Source organism: Phocoena phocoena, chromosome 13 (assembly GCF_963924675.1).
Source record: "Phocoena phocoena chromosome 13, mPhoPho1.1, whole genome shotgun sequence".
In the NCBI taxonomy this organism is placed as follows: Eukaryota; Metazoa; Chordata; class Mammalia; order Artiodactyla; family Phocoenidae; genus Phocoena; species Phocoena phocoena.
The window spans coordinates 89,542,674-89,560,763 of record NC_089231.1 but is presented as its reverse complement, the minus strand read 5'-3'; the positions used below and the strand labels follow the sequence as shown (position 1 = coordinate 89,560,763).

Genomic DNA, 18,090 nt, shown 5'->3' with positions numbered 1-18,090 from the left:
GGGAATTGTCTACAATTTGACCCGGAAACCAAGACCACGTAACCTTTCATGGGGAGAGCCCCACGATCCCAGCAGTTCTTAGGTTACTTTCTGCCCTGGGAAGTGACTTTAAAAGCCCTATCACAGGTAAAATTAACATGCTTAAAGCCAAGCCCCAGTATTTCTCCTTCAAGCCCATCCTGTTCCCAATCACGCCACCTGTTAATGGCCCAGCTAGCTCCTCAATTCCTGAAACCCAAAGCCCAAGTCAGCCTCGAACCCTGCCTCCTGTCCCAGCCGCAGGCCACCCGGCAGCGGCAGCTACTCGCCAAGGTTTCTCGGACCCAAAGGCACACCTCACTTGGTCTCTCCCCAATGGCACTGCCAGTCTTCCCGATTCTACTCGCCCCACCCGCTCTGTTCTCTGAAAGACAGTGCTCCCTCGAGGGGATTTGCCCAGCCACGTTGTACATACGTGTGCAACCCACCACACGGCATTTGCACATCACACGTGCACACGTACCCATGCAGACACATCACCTACGATCACATCACAAATACACACGCACAGACTGCTCACACACCACACGTGCGTCCACGCGTGCGTCCCACGTGCACACACACCACGCGTCTCCTGCGGCAGACTTGCTGACTGCCTGCCCGCCCCCCCCCCCACCCCGCCTGACCCCTCTTCCTCGGTAATAGAGCGTCGCCTCCTCCGCAGGGCGCCACTTAATAAAAGCATTTCCCTGCCCCCCTTGCAGCTGGACGTGACCACGTGACACACCTCTGGCCAGCGAGGGGATGAAGTCGCTGTCGCTGGCGGGACGTCCAGGAGGGCTCGCTACGAGACAGTCAACGATGTGTCCCTTGCTTCTGCCCTCCCTCCTCCCTCCCGCCCGGAACACAGGCGGCGCCAGGGATGCACGGACCAGGATGAAAGCTGCGTGCCGCAGGGGGCCAGGTGGACACCCAGAAGGAGCCCGTGTCCTCCAGCGCTGGAGACTGCTACCCCTGGCCCGACGGCCCCCGTCCTGTTCTGGTCTGCGCCGCTCGCCGGGCCGCCGAGCCCCACCCTGACAGCCGGGCAGCCAGTCCTGCCAGGAGCCGCCCGCTGTCCCGCCGGCTCCAGCCTGCGCCCAGCCACGCGCCCCCGCCAGGTCACCCGTTCCCACCGCTCCGGTCTGCTGCTGACACAGCGCACGGTGCTCCTTGCACCTCTCTCGGTGAAAGACCCGTGGAAAAGACGGAGAAAAAGGTAAAAGAAGTGACTAAGCAAGGTTTGTACTTATTTAATAAGAAAATCGGTTCTTTAAAAAAATAGTGTCTTTACGTGCTGAGTTGTGTGTAGTCAACGCGTGAGCTGAAAATAGACTCGCGGCAGGTTCTCCCTGTGACGGAAACTCAGAACGATACAGCCCTCAGGATCCTGAGCTGGGGAGGCCGCGCGCGGGCCGTCCCGTCTGGGCGAGGCATGCCGCCAGCAGCAGGCTGGTGGGTCCCGGTGTGCGTGTCGTGGGCCAGCTCAGTCACTGTCCCCATCACTGCCTTCCAGGGGGCGGGGGACCTGCAGAGCGAGAGCAGACAGGACACGGCTGTTGGGGAGCGCTCTGCCCGGCGAGGGCCCTCCCCTGCACGTGGGCCGCCCAGGGCGAGGCTCAGCCTCACCCGTCTTCCTCTTCACTGATTCAAGAACCTGTCCTGAACGGGCAAAGCCAAGGGCTGGGGACCAGATGGGGTCTTCATCGGGCTCCTCCAGCTCCCAGAGGCTTCAGTGACCTTGGGGACATAAAACTGATCTACTGCAAAGCTGGTCAAGTACCAGCCCCTCAGCGCTATATAGAGACGGCAGACAGTCAGAGGCCTCTCTCCGTCTGTGGGAATCAGGCAGAGAGCAAGCCTGGCCCCCAGGTCCCATCTGTACACGTGCTCCATCTGGCCTCACAATGCTGGGAAAAGTGATAACCACCAACATTTAAAGAGTGGACTATTTCACACACACGTCTGGAATCCCAGTTTCTCCTGAGAAAAGGCAAGCTCCGACAACACTCGGGCCCACCTTCCGCTGGCTGGCGCTGAGCTGCAGGGGCCCTTCCGGTGGAATGAGAGCTCTGCCGTTTCTCACAGTCTCCACCAAGTCCCGTCTCCTCCCCGACGCTGCTTGGAATTCACCATCCGACCTGCAACCCCTGCCTTTCTTACCCCTGGCCCACCGTGCTCGCTCCCCTTACCTGTATGCACATGGGCTTACAAGCCCGGCTGGGGAGGAAGGACAGTGTTTTTCTAGATATCTAGATAATGGGAAGAAATCTCCCAGAGCTCCAGGTGGGAATCTCACCCTTTGACAGCCTGCTGGGACACCATGAGAGAACACGGGCTTCGGGGACCTCCCTCGCCCCAGGGTAAGGAATTGAGAACTAGAGTGAAATGTTCACTTTTAGCTCCAGCACCTCCAATCGTGGATGCTCTCCTTCTAACATGAGGTTGGCAGTTAACTCACAGATGAACCACACTTTGAGCCAGGTCCCCGGGCGGTATTGGACAGCAGGGCTCTGGGACAGTGGGGCCGAAAGCACAGCCTGCGTCCCCTCCCACGCGGAGAGCACCCGGGCCCGGACAGGAACGCCGCCCAGAGGGCGAGGAGAACGACGCTTGGCCGCTCAGCGTCCCTGGCGCCTGCCAAGCGACCCCATGTTCTGGAGCCAGGTACATCAGCCAGAGGAGGACGTCCCACTGGCACCTCCATCCCCCACACGGGACGACGGCCACCGAGCACGTCCCTCACCCAGCGTCACTAGGCGCGGAGCAGGGCAGCTGGCCACCAGGTCCTACGCCCTGGCCCCGCTCCTCCCCCTGTCGTGACCCCAGGGCAGCGACAGGCCTCTTGGTGCCTCGGCTTGCTCATCTGCACAATGGGTACAGCGACAGGGGGCAGAGTGGGCTTCAGTTTAGCCACGGACACTGACAGATGTGGACGAGTGCTGGGCTGAGCTCCTGGAAGGGCCAGCGCCAGCCCCGCGGTTCCCCTGACCCCCAGCCCCCGTGGCCCCAGCCCCACCTTGGCGCCTGGGCCGGCGGCTGCGTGGGCGGTGGCGCCGAAGTCATGCATGGGCAGGGTGCTCAGCCACTGGGCCATGGACCTCTCGTGGCGCTCGGTGCCGATGATCGTGGGGTAGATGTGCTGCTCCTTGAAGGCCGTGACCTCAGCCTCCTCCCGCGCCCAGTCCAGCGGCTCGTGCAGCCCGTCGTGGCCGAAGCGCTGGTTGTACTTCTCGAAGTGCACCCGCTCCAGGACCAGGCCGAGCCCCGGCGCCTTGGGCACGTCCACCTTGGCCTCCCCCCAACAGCGCTCCAGCACGCTCTCGGGCGCGTAGCCCTTGACGATGGCCACCACCAGCCCCACCATCTTCCTGATCTGGTGCGTCATGAAGCTCTGGCCCTTGACCTTGATCACCGCAAACTCCATGCCTTCGCGCACGAAGGGCTCCTCGCAGAACATGTCGAGGATGTAGCGCCGGGCGCTGGGCTCGCGGGGCCCCTTCTGCGAGGTGAAGTTGTGGAAGTTGTGGGTGCCCCTGTAGCAGGCCAGGAGCCGGTTCACACGCCCCAGCGTCTCTGCATGCAGCCGGTACGTCTCGTCCTGCGCGTCGTGGTCCTTGTGGGCAAAGGCGAACGTGGGCAGCATGTAGAAGTAGGTCCTGGCGTCGCACTTGTTCTTGGAGTTGAAGCCGCCCGTGACCCTCTTCAGTCCTGGGGGCAGAGGAGGCGATGAGGACAGACTGACGACACCCTGAGCAGGTCTGAGCGCCGGCACCTTACCTGCCGAACCCGGACGAGCCCGAGGGGGCCCCGGCTCCGTGCGCTAAACCCTCAGCTAAACCCTGTCAAACAAACCCCGGGGTCGGCCAAGGTGCGGGACACCCTGCTCTCGCCTCACGGATCCCGGGGGACCCACATGGACTAAAGCACCAGCCGGTGACCCCGACCCAGAAGCCTTGGATCACAAGCCATCCTGCAGGTGAGGCCAGGGACAGCAGTGTGTTCAAACAGCAAAAGAAACTGGAAACGACTTAAAAAGTCCAGCAACAGGGAAACGATCAACGGCTCTCAGACATTTGCAGAATGAGCCGAAAGCAGCCCCGCAGAGCCGGCGCCCGTCCCCAGGACCGGGGGCCGCACCGCTGAGCACTCACTGTGCCTGGCCAGGGCTCCCAACAGACTTCCTAACCGTTCAGTGAAAAAAGGAGAGCAAAGCGAAGAACTACGTGTGTATTTCTCTTTGTGAGAAAAATACAAACACACGGATTATGTCTGTATTTGTAGAGAAAACTTCTGAAAGAAACCACAACTGTTGCGGGGGGCGGCTTCTGGGAACTGAGGAGCACGAAGCGCCTTGTGGCCCTGGGTGCTCCTTGCTGCGCGGCTGTCCTCACGCTAAGTCAAGACCGGGTCGCGAGGACTCAGCCTCACAGGGAGGCTGACTTAAAGGCCAACTTCGGCTTCATGTTACAAGGACTGATGACACGGCCCCGGGGCTGCCAGTTCAAGGCTGCATCTGCGCCACTCTTCCCGTCTTCTGTCTCTGCTGTCGTGTTTGATTTGGGGTAATCTTATTTTTGTGTTTTGTCTTGCTTTAAGAATCCAATTTCATCCACACAGCATCGCAGGTATGCTTTGTGCACCTAATTTCTGTCGTGCGGAACGTAACTGCCAAGAAAGGCTGAAAGGGGCTGGCAGCCGACCACATGGCTGGGCTGCTAACGAGGGAAACACAGCCTTGCTGTGTCACGTTATGTAAGCAGTGCTAACGGCTGTGAATTGTGTAGGGCCTGGTATTATTTTAGCAAAAGTGGGGAACAACCTGTGGCATACGTGAGAACGTTCCCGCGGAATGAATGTTAAGAGGCATCACGTGGGGCTTTAAGAGGACTGGCTCCCAGAGAAGGTCCTCAGGAGGGAATTATCCTCACCAGGCAGAGAAAGACCACAGGACAATAAAAATAAAACCGTGTCACGCCAATTAATAAATGCAGAGCCTTCCCCGGCGGTGCAGCGGTTAGGACTCCGTGCTGCCACTGCAGGGGGCGCGGGTTCCATCCCCGGTCGGGGAATGAGATCCCGCGTGCCGTGTGGTGTAGCAAATAAATAAATAAATAAAAATTTAAAAACTAAATTCAATAGTGGGCAAGGTAACCAAAAACAAAGCTTGTGACTTTGTGTTGAGATCCCTATTTATACTTGTACCCAACGTTCATGGCAGTTCCTTTTCGTAACAGCCCCAAACTGGAGACACCCGCAGTGTTCCCCACCAGGTAACTGGATAAACAACTGGAAACCACGCAGCAATGGAGAGGAACAAACCGGATGCACCCGACAACGTGCAGGAACCTTTAACCAGAGGCTCCGTGAAAGAAGCCATTCCATACGATGCTATTGACATAAAACTCTAGAAATACGAAGCAGTCTATAATGAAAGAGAGCAGATCAGTGGTCGCCTGGTGAGGCATGGGGTGGGAGGGGCGTGGGGAGGGTCACAGTCTTCTGGGGGCGACAGAGAGGGTGGCCCTCTCAAGTGGGCTGGTTTCACAGGCATGCACTCACATCACAACGTTTTAACTGTATAATGAACTACGCAGTTTACCGTACACTGGTTGTACTTCAACTTTAAAAAGCATTTAAAAGTGTTTTCAATTCTCTGGTTAAAGACGAACTGGCACTGTAGCGTGCGGGCGATGACACAGGCAGACCTGAAATACACGTCACGACAGCAGGGCAGGTGCAAGTGCGTGGCTGCAGGTGTTAGGTGCGTGCAAGGTGGCCTGGCTTCACGTGAAGGCAGCTGTGGTAACTGGCCCATGGATGCTTTGACCCCGGGGCTGGCAGACAGTGGCTAAAACCGTGGCCGTTCCTGTACAACTTCTGAGCTAAGGCTGAAAGGGTGGTTAAAAGAAGAAACAAAGGAGAAGAATGTGCGACAGAGACGGTGATCCGTGCGGCCACAAAGCCTCAGATAGTTTACTACCTGGCCCTCTACAGAAAGCCTCTGCCAGCCCTTGCTTTAAGGGCTGGCAAAGCGATTGCTAAAAAAACCATAGCGAGTCATCGCGTTAGCTAACCAAGGTGATAATGAAATGCAATGATAAGAAACATCAACTAATCCAAAAGGAGGGAGAAAAAGAAGAGGGAAACAAATGGGACAGAGAGAAACAGAAGGCAAGCAGAGCTACCCCCAGCCACCCCACTACCACATTATCAATGGCACATATATGCCACTTAAAAGGCAGAGAGGGTCAGACTGGAAATCCCGTTATCAGGCCTGTTACAATAGGAAGTCATAGCCCCTGTTTTAATTTTATCAAATCTGGGCTTTCATATCCAAGCATTTGGTTAAAACAAGGCACGTGTACCACCAAGATGCTGCACGGAGGGCCTTTCCAAGTCTGTCTGTCTGGCTGTGTCCCTTTCTGAAGGAGGTGGGAATACTGAACCCCTCCTCACAGCTGACTCACAACCACTCCTTCCAACTGCTAAGCGACCACTCTTATCTTAGCTCCGCAACAGAGAAATCTGGTGAAAGAAGAAATTTCGTGTCCCTGTGAGACCGGCCACCACCCAGTGTACAGCCCAGCGCTGCAAGGCTTACCCAGTATCCGAATGTGAGACGGAAGGTGGCTGTTAATCTTCTCTAAAAGGTCGTCAATCAGCCACACCTTCAGGGACACAACCTGGCCGGCCGCAGACACACCCTGCAAAGGAAGCAGACATGGGAGGGCCAGCTGGGCCTGGCACTTGGAGCGCGACACCCTGCAAGCTGGTCTCTTCAGGAGAAGGACCACACGCACGCTACATCTGTCCGTGGAGGAATTCTGCTTTTAGAAGTGCATCTGAAGGGAATAACCAGATACAAGAACGGTGCTCTATATACCAAGGGAGTGAGTGCCACATAACTTATAAAATATTCCAAGTGAACTTCAGAGCCCAACAAAACACGGGAACAAATACATGAAATCCTGCAGATAGGAGATAAAGGCCCACCCTGGATGTGACTCTCAAGGACTTAGGAAAAAAGAAAATGCAACTTAAGAGGTGACAGAACTCTGGAGCTGAGCAAGGCCACCATCTAAGTCACAGCAGCAGGTATCCTGTGGGGATGGGGTGCTAGTGACACAGGTAAACTGAGCAAGCTCCGCACTCAAGAAGAGCACAGTTCACCATTTGTACGTTACACCTTTTTCCTAAAAGCAAGTTTTCATAAAAGGCAATACAGCAGTAAGGTCTGGGGGAGGGGAGCGGTGTGGTTCGGAAGGTGGACGAGGCGGGGGCTCCTGGGACACGGGCAGAGACCCACGTGCTGACCTGAGTGGAGATTATCCAGGCGCTCACCGCAGAATCACCCGTTTCACTTTATACTGTATGCACCTTTCTGTTTACTACAATCATACTTTCTAAAAAGATTTTTTTCAATGTAAGCAAAGAAGACAGAGTACCGTGTAACACTCCTGCCGAAAACCTTCTTTACTCTGTATCTAGTCATGAGAACAATCAGACAAATACAGATTGAGGACAGTCGTCAAAATAACTGGCCTGAACCATCCAGAACATCACGCCAGGAAGGACAGAAAGGAGGTGACGAGACCATTTTAAAGGAAACTCAAGGGCTTCCCTGGTGGCGCAGTGGTTAAGAATCTGCCTGCCAATGCAGGGGACACGGGTTCAAGCCCTAGTCCGGGAAGATCCCACATGCCGCGAAGCAACTAAGCCCGTGCACCACAACTACTGAGCCTGCGCTCTAGAGCCTGTGAGCCACAACTACTGAGCCCGCGTGCCACAACTACTTAAGTCTGTGCTCTAGAGCCCGCGAGTCACAACTACTCAGCCCACGTGCCACAACTACGGAAGCCCGCGCGCCTAGAGCCCGTGCTCTGCAACTAGAGAAGCCACCGCAATGAGAAGCCCGCGCACCGCAACGAAGAGCAGCCCCCGCTCGCCGCAACTAGAGAAAGCCTGCGCGCAGCAACGAAGACCCAACACAACCAAAAAGATAAATAAAAGAAATAATAAAAGAAATAGAAAAAAAATTTTTTTAATTAAAAAAAAAATGAAGGAAACTCAAAAGACATGACAGCTGAATGGAACCATCAACCCTGGGTTAGACACCGGATCAATAAGAAACGGTGCACCAGCGTTCAATTTCCCAAGGGTGACAGCGACACCGAGCAGTCGCCAGAGGATGCCACGGCTCACGCGACGTATTTTGGGGTGAAGGGTGATGACGTCTGCAACTTCCTCTCAGATGGTTCCATTCAAAGGCACAAAAAGGAAAACAAATATGGCAAACGTTTAACACTGCCGAGTCCAGGGGAAGACCAAGGGTGTTCATGCATTGTTCCTGGGACTTCCGGAGGTCTGAAGTTTTTCCAAATAAAAGGTTGGAGAGATTTTTGTAAAAAAGAAGAAAGACAAAAAATAAACTGGTGAGATGGAACACAGGCCGAATCCACTGTCCACCAGGCAGACACCCTCCAACACAGAGGCATCTGGCCACGAGTGGCTACTGAGGGCATAAAATGGCTGTTCTGAAATGAGGTCTCAAAGTCTCAGTACACGAAAAAGGAACGGAAACACACCTCATTGCTAACCTTTTTATATTGATTACATGTTTTTTGGGGTTTTTTTAAAGTTTTGGCTGTGTTGGGTCTTTGTTGCGGTGCGCGGGCTTCTCATCGCGGTGGCTTCTCCTGTTGCAGAACATGGGCTCTCTAGGCGCGCGGGGTTCAGTAGTTGTGGCTCACGGGCCTAGCTGCTCCGCGTCATGTGGGATCCTCCCGGACCAGGGCTCGAACCCGTGTCCCCTACACTGGCAGGTGGATCCCTAACCACTGTGCCACCAGGGAAGCCCTGATTACACGCTGAAATGAGAATTTTCTGCATATGCTAGTGGAGAGTGGGTGATGACTAAAGGGTACAGGGAAGTTTTGGGGATGATGAAAATGTTCTAAGCTTGGCTGTGGTGATGGCTGCACAACCATGAGAAAGGACTAGAATCAACGAATGTACCTTTAAATGGGCAAAATATGTGGGAGTGAGTTACAGCTCCTTGAAACTTTTTTTTTTAATATGAAACAAAAACTAACAAAATATTCATTTGTTCATCCATGGGGATGTTAGTATCAAAGGTTTTCTAGATTTCCCAAAATGTAAGAAGGAAAACATATTCGAATAAAACCATCTCTAATAACAGTGAAAACTGAAATAAATGCTAGCCCTGTATGTGGAAATGCTGTCTTCATTAGCTCGGGTAAATGTTTACTTTTCTTCTGCCTTGAAAACAACCAGAGAGCTGTAAGTGGGAAAGCTAAACAGAAAACAACGCCGCGGAGAGCCCCGGTACTCTTTACTGGACCGAAGAACACGTGACTGGGTCACCCACGAGACTGCCAGGCGCCTGTTTTTGTTCTTAGCTGTCTGTGCGGTAGCTCTGGTTCCGGGGCTCTGGCCTGGGCCTGTGGATCCCAGGGGACGCTGTACCTTTGAAACTCAACGTTATTCAGATTCCCGGGACCCTGACCTGCAAAAAGCTACGTGTACCACAGACTCCCAGTGACCTTAGGTGGCCAGAGAGATGATTCAGGGCCCAGGTCTGAGAGAGCAGGCTCAAAGGTGCACGGGCACTTTGGGTTTTTTATCTCCTGGGGGAGAGCTTCACGTTCTCCGTGGCTGGTTGTCCCACCTGCCTCGGCGACACCCTCCATTCCTTTGTGGGGAGCCCCTGCTCGCACCAGCCCCACAACTGGGAATGTGCCAGGGTGGGACCAGCCAGCGACTGGCCTGGGACGGTGGGAGAGCCAACCAGACAGCAGGACTCAATCTCATGAGCATGAATGGACAGTGCTGGGTCACGGCCACCCGAGACTCCTGAGCGTGCAACTCCCGCGGGGTTCCAAAGACTTGGCGCTCACACACGCACAATGGAAACTAGTTCCCGTTCATCGCTTTTTATGTTGGTTACACGTTGAAAGGCGACTACCTTGGACACACTAAGTTAAATAAAACTGATAACAAAACCCAGCGTCACCTGTTTCCTTTTCCCTTTTAGCTGTGGCTCCTGGGAAGTTTAACATCACACGCATGGCGGGCCTCTGCGGCCACGCGGTCCTACTTGTATCGCGAGCCTGAGATGGATGGATCTAAGGCAGATGTTGTGGCCACCGTGCCACCCACAGGAGCGACAGAGGAGAAAGCACAGACAGAGAGGACGCCAGACCCTGTGGCCCTGAGCACCTAGGTCCAGCCACACCTGGGCCGGAAATGCCCCAGTTTCTTGGCCACACGAGGCAACAACTTTCTTTCCACTTACACTAGTCTGAGCTGTGCATCTGTCATTTGTAACCAAGAGAATCTTGAGAGATAAAGGCGCTAAGATGGAAAGTGGGACGAGGACAAACACAAACCACAGACCGGCGGCTTCGGTGCTGCCTGCACCTGCAGGGGATGTGGGGACAGCACCTACCTTGTCCGTCCGGGCGCAGCGTTGGAAGGACATCTTCCGCATGTCCTCCCCGTGATTCTCAGGAATACAACCCGACCGGACCAGGGCAGACACCAGGTCATCTTCGATGGTCTTGAATTTCGAGGACCCAACATTCCTCTGAGGAAAAGAGAAGAAGAAAACTTGTTTTTCACTCAATCACTACCCACAGTAGGGGCCCCGGGCCATGGCTGATCCAGGTAGGGGCATGTGCGTTGTGCCCGCACCCGGCAGGTGGGGACCGCACCCGTGGGCATGGAGAGACCCTGCAGCTCGTCCCCCGACCCACGGGAAGCAGGAAAGCCACCTGTGGGTATCCACAGTCTAGAAACTTCCCACCCTGGGCAGCTGACACTGGGCATCACCTAAGACATCATTTCCCCCTACCTGTCAGATGTGAGACCCGCACCCTCCTGCTGGAGACCCATCTGTCTGCTGTACCCGGCCAAAGAGGGACTCCCCTCCCTCATCACCCCAGGGTCTCCCCTCCCTCACCACAGCAGGGAGCAGGCCCTCCTGCGTCACTACAGGGAGGCAGGCGCCCCTGCTGGAGGAGGAAGCCACCCCAGGGTGCTGCCAGCACCTAGTGGGTGCGGATGCAGTATAATCACAGTCCAGGGCCTGCAGGACCCTGTGACATCAGTGAGACCACCACCCTGACGTCAAAGAAAATCTCTGCAAAGCAAGGGACACAGGGCGACAAGTACGTCGCCAAGACGCACCACAGTGGGCGGGTCCTTCCCAAAGTCTACCTCCCGGTCCCCACTGCAGCTTAAGTCCAATCCCTTTACTCAGCAAGAAGCTATAAATGCTCCTCCAGCGATCGGAATGGATATTAAGAAACGGGGATAACCACCCTTCCCCACATCCCGCTGTGTCCTTCTGTCACCCTGTGAGCTACCGTCATGCCCTACCCCCCCTCCATTCCCCTAATGGGGAAACTGAGGCAAACAGAAGATGATGAGACACAGGCAAAATTCTCAAGACAGTGCATAAGGCAACAACACACGTAATCAGTCACCCTCAAGCAGAAAAGCATTTAAACATCGGCAAAGAGCAGCGGAGGTGGTTTACTTGTTCCACTAAGTGAGACCGAAGCACCGCTTCCACTATTGTCACCATCTACCGGTGGTCATCAAAGGTCATCAAATTGGTTTCACGGGTGCAACCCTATACTTAATGAAAAATACTAAAATAGGATACAAAGTATCTCATTACTACTATTATTTACAGTAAAGGTGACCACAGCACCTCGTAAGGTTGGGCACTGTTTTCTTAAACTTCCGCTTCAGTGAGATACTCTACACAGCAGTGAATTCCTCCAAGAAGTTTAAAGAACGAGGCACCAAAGTGTAAGAGCCACACCGCTGACCACAAGGGACGAGAAGAAACTCTGCGTGCACCTGCTGGGTCGCCGGGGCTCTTGTGCCTTTCAGGAAAGGGTCACGGGGCTGGGCTGGGCTGGGAGCTCTCACGTGCCTGCGTACCCTCAACCGTCACCTTCACGTGTCTAACAAAGAGTAACAGCTGTCTCTTCCGAGCATCCCTGGCGCTGTCCCACTTCTAGTGTGCGGCATCGGTCAGCCCAATGACTCTTCCTGCCCTGTAAAGTCAGCACTGCGATCGTAAAGATGAGGAAACGACGGACTGAGAGTTCTAGTCACTTGCCGCCCCTGGTCATCGGCAGGCCTGGGCCTTTAACTACCTTGGGAGACTCATGAACACCTCCCCCCCCCCGCCCCCCCCCCGACCCCCCCGGCCGGCAAGCATCCAAGCAATGCATGGATGAAACAGGGCTCAAAGCTGCTTCAATCTGAATCTAAATCTTGCCTGATGGGACCCACGCGATAAAGGAGGTGAAGAACGAGACCCCTCTTTCTGCCACTTCCCAAGATGGCTCACTGGGTAACTGTCGCTCCGAGGTCCCTGCCCCAAGCACACCGGCCCAGCCCGCGGGCGCCCTCACCTGCATGCCGTGGTAGCCCTTCCCGGAATAGGCCACGAGCAGCACGACCTTGCGCTTGGGCAGCTTCCTGTGCTGCCCTCCACCCTCGCTGCTCCTGAGCCTTTTCGCCTGCTGCTCTGTCTCCTCCCAGATCCTGGCCGCGCCCTGCCAGCCACGCCGGACCTTCCTGTCCTGCTCCTGCTTGGTCCCCACGGGCACGGGGGCCTCCCCATTCCCTGCCATGGGGGGCAAACTGAAAAAGACACGGTGGCGAGGGGGGGTGGGGTGTGAGCAAAACACAGAAGGAAGCGGCCCAGTGAAAGGCTGACGGTGGCAGCCTGGTCCAGTAAACACCCTGGGCTGACCACCGAGTCCAAATCCCAGCTGCGCGCTAACTGTAGATCTTGCCCAACCACCAACTTGACCTCGGTTTCACTGTCCAAGAAATGGAGCAGTGACAGCACTTTATGCGATGAGGGCTGGTGCTCGCCGGGCATGCAGTCGGGCTCAGTGGGGGTCAGCGTGCTACCCTGGGGTCACGGACAAGTGCACTGTCATTACCAGAGGAGGCGCGGTCCCAGGCGCGGGGTCCACGGTCCGCAGGCTCTCCTCAGGGCCCAGGCCGCCGCCCGCAGGCTGGGGAGCCCCATGCAGGCCCGGGAGGGGCGGGGGGGGGGGGGCACGCGCCCGACCCCTGACCTCCCCCGGTACGCACCCACCCGGGTCCTCTAGACCCCTAACCTCCCCGGGGCCCCTACACACCAGCCCGCCCCTCCTTAACTCCGACCACGGCCACGCTCCAGCCCCACCCCTTGAGAACTCTAACCTTCCCGGGACCCTCTCACGCTCCAGCCCCGCCCGCGGATAACCTAAGTCGTCCCTGACCTCCAAGTTGACCTCTGACCTCCCCAGTCCCTCCTGCTCCCCCCTCGTCCTCTCGCCTCGCCCAGCCGGCTCTCCCTCGGGACTTGGGGAGACCCCGGCCACCCACGCCGGGACTAGCGGGGCGCGCCCCGACCCGGCCCCACTCACAGAGCGGCGGACTGAGCCGGAGCCGGACCACGTGGGCGAAGGCGGAAGCGGAGCGCGCGGCCGGACGGCAGCCGGACGTGGACAAAAGTACTTCTGGGCGGGGCGGGCCGAGGCGGCTTGGGGCGGAGCTTGGTGTCAGGGGCGGGACTGAGCGGGGCTTCGGGGCGGGGAGGGCGGGGCCTGGCGCCGGGAGCCCGGTTCCCCGCTGCCAACTCGGGGGTGGTTTGAGGCCGATGTGGATGCGCCCTCTTAGGGCGAACAAATCGTCCTAACAACTACGCTCCCAGGCTCTGTTCCGTGTTACAGTGTTAGCTCATTCAGTCCTTTCGCCCGCCTTAGGGAACAAGCACGGTAAGAGCAAGCACGTTACTGAAGAGGAACCCGAGGGACAGAGAGGCTGAGCCCATGGCCGGAAGCCACACGGCACCAGTCCCGCCATCTGGAATGACAGCCTGTCTTTCAACGGTGTGCAGACCAGCGCCTTCCCACAAACCTCTCATAAGAAAACACTTGCCACGTGCCAGTGCCAGGTGCTGCTCTAGTGGCTTGATGCCTGTTAGCTTATTCAATCCTCATGAAGCCTTGAGGAAGGTTCTCTCGTCCCCATTTTACAGATGAGGAAGCTGAGGCACGGAGAGGGGCCCAAATGCCAGGGAGAGACTGGGTCATGCTGGAGCCCCCTGTGTGAGAGCTCCAGGGAGTGAGGACCTCCCGGAAGCTGGTAGAAGACAGATGGGAAACTCGCCCACACATGGGGTTTGGGAGGCGGCACAGATGTCACCACAGCTGGCGGGAGCGAGCGACAGCCCGCAGAAGGTGGAAGGAAGTGCGGCTGGCAGCACGGGACTCAGACCTCCCTGAGACGGCCACTCGGTCAGTAGCTATTTTCCGAGCACCTACTAGGTTCCCAGCGCCTGCAGAGGCTGCGAACAGACTAGGAGCAAATCCCGTGCCCTCGGGAAGCTTCCACTCTAGTGGGGATAGACAATGACGGACCAACAGCAAGAGAGTGTGTGATCAAGTGTTAAATGCTGTGTGAAAACGACTCAGAAGTACTGACGCATGCTACGGCTGGGGGTGAACCTTGAAAACACATTCAGTGGAGAAGCCAGGCGCAGAAGGCCACGTCGTGCGTGTATGATTCCATGCACAGCTGACCCTCGAGCAACGCAGGGTTGAACGCACGGCTCCACCTATACAGAATTTGTTTCACTAAATACAAAGTGCAGGACTACTAAGTCTGCCAATGGCTGAATCCAGATGCGTAACCACGGACACAGAGAGCCAGCTGTCAAGTTATATGTGGATTTTCGACTGCGTGCGGGGTGGGGGGTGTCTGTGCCCCTAACCACCACGTTGCTCACAGGTCACCTGTATATGAAATGTCCAGAACAAGCGAATCCACAAGAAAGAAAGTGGATCCGTGGCTGCTGACATGGATTCTCTCCTGGACCAAATTCTACTCAGACTCCTAGGTGGAAAAGTCAGGCCTAGTTGGAAAAGAGCTCAGGCAGGCGGAAGGGCACAGCTCACCTGTGCTAAACAATCCCCCAGGACAGCCCACCCCTCTGAGGAAGGGAAGAAAGAGCTGCCCCAGGGTTCCAGGCATGAGGAAAGGTCAAGGTCACGTGTGGTCTGGGGAACTCAGGTGGCTGAGCAGCCTTAGGAAGCATCGGGGCACCTTCACACAGAGCACCCCACAACAGAGCACCCTACCTTCACCCAGAGAACCCCGTCACACAGTACCTACCATCACAGAGCACCCCTTACCATAGAGACTCCTTTGTCGGGGGACACTCCTTCCCCGCCCTCGGCCTCTGCAGCTCTGGAGGCCTGGGCCCGCTCTGGCACATGGAGGTGGACACGGGGCCCAGGCTGAACCATCCGTGTAAGCGCACGACCTGGGCAACCGTGACGGCTGGAACTAGAGCCGCCGAGGAAGGCAGTTGAGACTGGATGATGGGACTTCGGGTTGTGCCCCGGGAAGCAGTCCATCTCCCCCTGCCCGTGTGAACCAGGAAGCTCCCGGTGCTTGAAGAGAAACCCAGGCCGGGTGAGGGCAGTCTCTGGGGCAGGCCCAAGACCCCAGGCTGTGCCGCGGGCCAGCAGGTGGGGAGGATGGAAGCTTGGGGCCGTGCTCTGAGGTCCTGTGTCAGGTGAGAGAATGAGAGGAAAAGACCACCGAGGGGCCTCCCTGCAAACTGGCCGTGGTGGCACCGAGCCGGACTCTGATCTACGGAGAACAAACTGAGGCCTGTGAGGCTGGGACAGGTGCCCAGGGGGCAGTTAGAAGTGGGGCAGGCACCTGAGCCGGACCTCCTGGCCGAAGGCCCCCTGTGAGCGTGCCAGGAGCACGCAGAGCAACGTGAGCCCCGCAGGAAGTGGGGAGCCGGTCCCTCCCGTGTGCCCGCTGCACCCCCGGCCCAGCCAGCCCTCCTGGGCCCTCCTTACTGTCAGGCTCCTACACAGGGTGTTTACAGCAGCGCTACCCATGAATTCCAAGACTGGGGAGCAAGAGGATATCCTTCAGTAGGAAAATGGATACATAAACTCAGTACCCCCAGACAGGGGAGTATATCATTCAGCATTGAAAAGAAATGAGCCATCGAGCCATGGGAAGACCCAGAAGAAGTCAACCTGAAAAGGCTACACTGTGTGATTCCAGCATTGTGGAAGAGGCGAAGCTACGGAGACAGTAAAGGGACAGGGGTTAAAGTCAGGGGAGTGAACACAGAGCACAGAGGATATTCAGGGCAGTGAAACTACTCTGCATGGCACTGAAACGGTACAGGTCATCGTATGTGTGTCCCAACCCACAGCACGGGCACCAAGAGCGAATCACAACGTAAACATGGACTCTGGGTGATGCTGACGTGTCAGTGTAGGTTTACCAGTTGTAACAGATGAATCCCACCCGTGCAAGGTGTTAACAGGAGAAGTAAAGTGGGTGGCAGGGGGAGAGGGAGTATTTGGGAACTCTGTACTTTCTGCACAATTTTTCTGTAAACCTAAAACCGCTGTAAGAAATGAAGTCTATTAATTTGACAACAAAATGCCACGGCTGTCTTAATCCTCTTTCGGCATTTCTTTGTGCAACATACCGGGAGCCCCACAGAGCGGAAGGGGCTGCATCTCCACCAGGCACGGCCCTTCCTGTCTGCAGAGCCCGGAGCACGCACTCCAGGAAGCCAGACTGGAGCAGCCCTGCTGGGACCTAGCCTTTTGAGGCCCCACCTTCCACTTCCTCTATCACTACCCCTCCGCGAACTTTCGTTTCACATTGCGGTTAGCCTTTTTGGTAACTTAATGAGATACTTTTAGCCTATTAAAACAATATGTAGGGCTTCCCTGGTGGCGCAGTGGTTGAGAATCCGCCTGCCAATGCAGGGGACACAGGTTTGAGCCCTGGTCCGGGAAGATCCCGCATGCCGCAGAGTAACTAAGTCCGTGCACCACAACTACTGAGCCTGCGCTCTAGAGCCCGCAAGCCACAAGTACTGAGCACGCGTGCCACAACTACTGACCCTGCGAGCCTAGAGCCTGTGCTCCACAAGAGAAGCCACCGCAATGAGAAGCCCGCGCACCACAATGAAGAGTAGCCCCTGCTCGCCGCAACTAGAGAAAGCCCGCGCACAGCAACGAAGACCCGATGCAGCCAGAAAAATAAAAATAAATTTATAAAAAAAAAAACTTAAAAACAGATAAATAAAAAACAACACGTAGTCTAAAACATGGAAACCTTACCACTCAACAACAAAAAGAGAAAGCATCCGATTCAAACGCGGGCAAAGGACGTGAGTGGATATTTCTCCACAAATGATCTAGAAATTGCTGACAGACACATGAAGAGATACCTGAGGTCACTAACCATCGGGGGCATGCACATCAAAACCACGGCCTCTCACACCCACCCAGAGGCGGAGCGGGGGACCCTCCTGCGCCGTGGGTGGGGACGGAAGTGACACGGCTGCTGTCAAGGTCTGGCACCCGGTGAACCCCTGGAGGACTGAGCTCCCAGCCTTGCCCCGAACCTGACCTCCAAACTCCAGCTGCTGCTGCAGGACATGGGGGGGCGGGGCGTGTAGTCCGAGAAAGGAGGTGACGGGAGAAGGGTAGGCCGTGACCAACCATCAGTAACAGCAGCCCAACAACTCCAGAGGTTTATTTCCTTAAACTGACGTTACACAACTTAACGCAAGGGGTGGGGGTGGGGGTGGGGGCGGGTGACACAAACGTCTTGTAAGGTAGACCAAGGGCGGAGAGCTGTGCTGTGGAGGACAGGCTGGGTGGGCGGCGCTCACCCCACAGCCCGGAGGTCGCCCGCGGACAGAGCCCAAGGGGCCCCTCCCACGGCGCCGGCCCCCCAGAGGCCCCGGTTCCAGCCAACCGTAAAGCAATAAATACGGACATTTTCTGCGCGGGAGGAGAAGCTCAAGCCACCGGTGAGGAGACAGAAACGAGTCCCAGGGCTGCTCTTCTTCTGGGTCCAAGCACAGAGGCAAGATTTCAAGTATCGCAAGAGAGAAACGCGTGGGGTCTTCGCCTGGGCCTGTGGTGAAACCTCAGCGCCGGCGGTGCTGGGCTGGGGCGGCTCCCTCTGCATCCT

The 18,090-nt window shown here is 56.4% G+C and overlaps 1 protein-coding gene across 1 annotated transcript; it reads right to left on the bottom strand.

Moving 5' to 3' along the window:
- Positions 1-1,504: 1,504 nt before the first annotated feature.
- Positions 1,505-12,695, bottom strand: PUS1 (pseudouridine synthase 1). Its single transcript, XM_065890335.1, has 5 exons — positions 12,474-12,695; positions 10,490-10,627; positions 6,623-6,725; positions 3,038-3,729; positions 1,505-1,546 (listed from the first exon to the last, which is right to left on the bottom strand). The coding sequence occupies exons 1-5, from the start codon at positions 12,693-12,695 to the stop codon at positions 1,505-1,507; spliced, it is 1,197 nt and encodes a 398-aa protein (XP_065746407.1).
- Positions 12,696-18,090: the final 5,395 nt, after the last annotated feature.

What these genes read in the sequence shown, in the direction of transcription:
- PUS1 (XM_065890335.1), bottom strand. Translation starts at nt 12,695, where the DNA reads ATGGCAGGGAATGGGGAGGCCCCCGTGCCCGTGGGGACCAAGCAGGAG. An exon ending in GCTGCGCCCGGACGGACAAG is followed by an intron (nt 6,726 to 10,489) that starts GTAGGTGCTGTC and finishes CTTCCTTTGCAG; the next exon opens with GGTGTGTCTGCGGCCGGCCA. An exon ending in GTCTCACATTCGGATACTGG is followed by an intron (nt 3,730 to 6,622) that starts GTAAGCCTTGCA and finishes CTCTGCCCCCAG; the next exon opens with GACTGAAGAGGGTCACGGGC.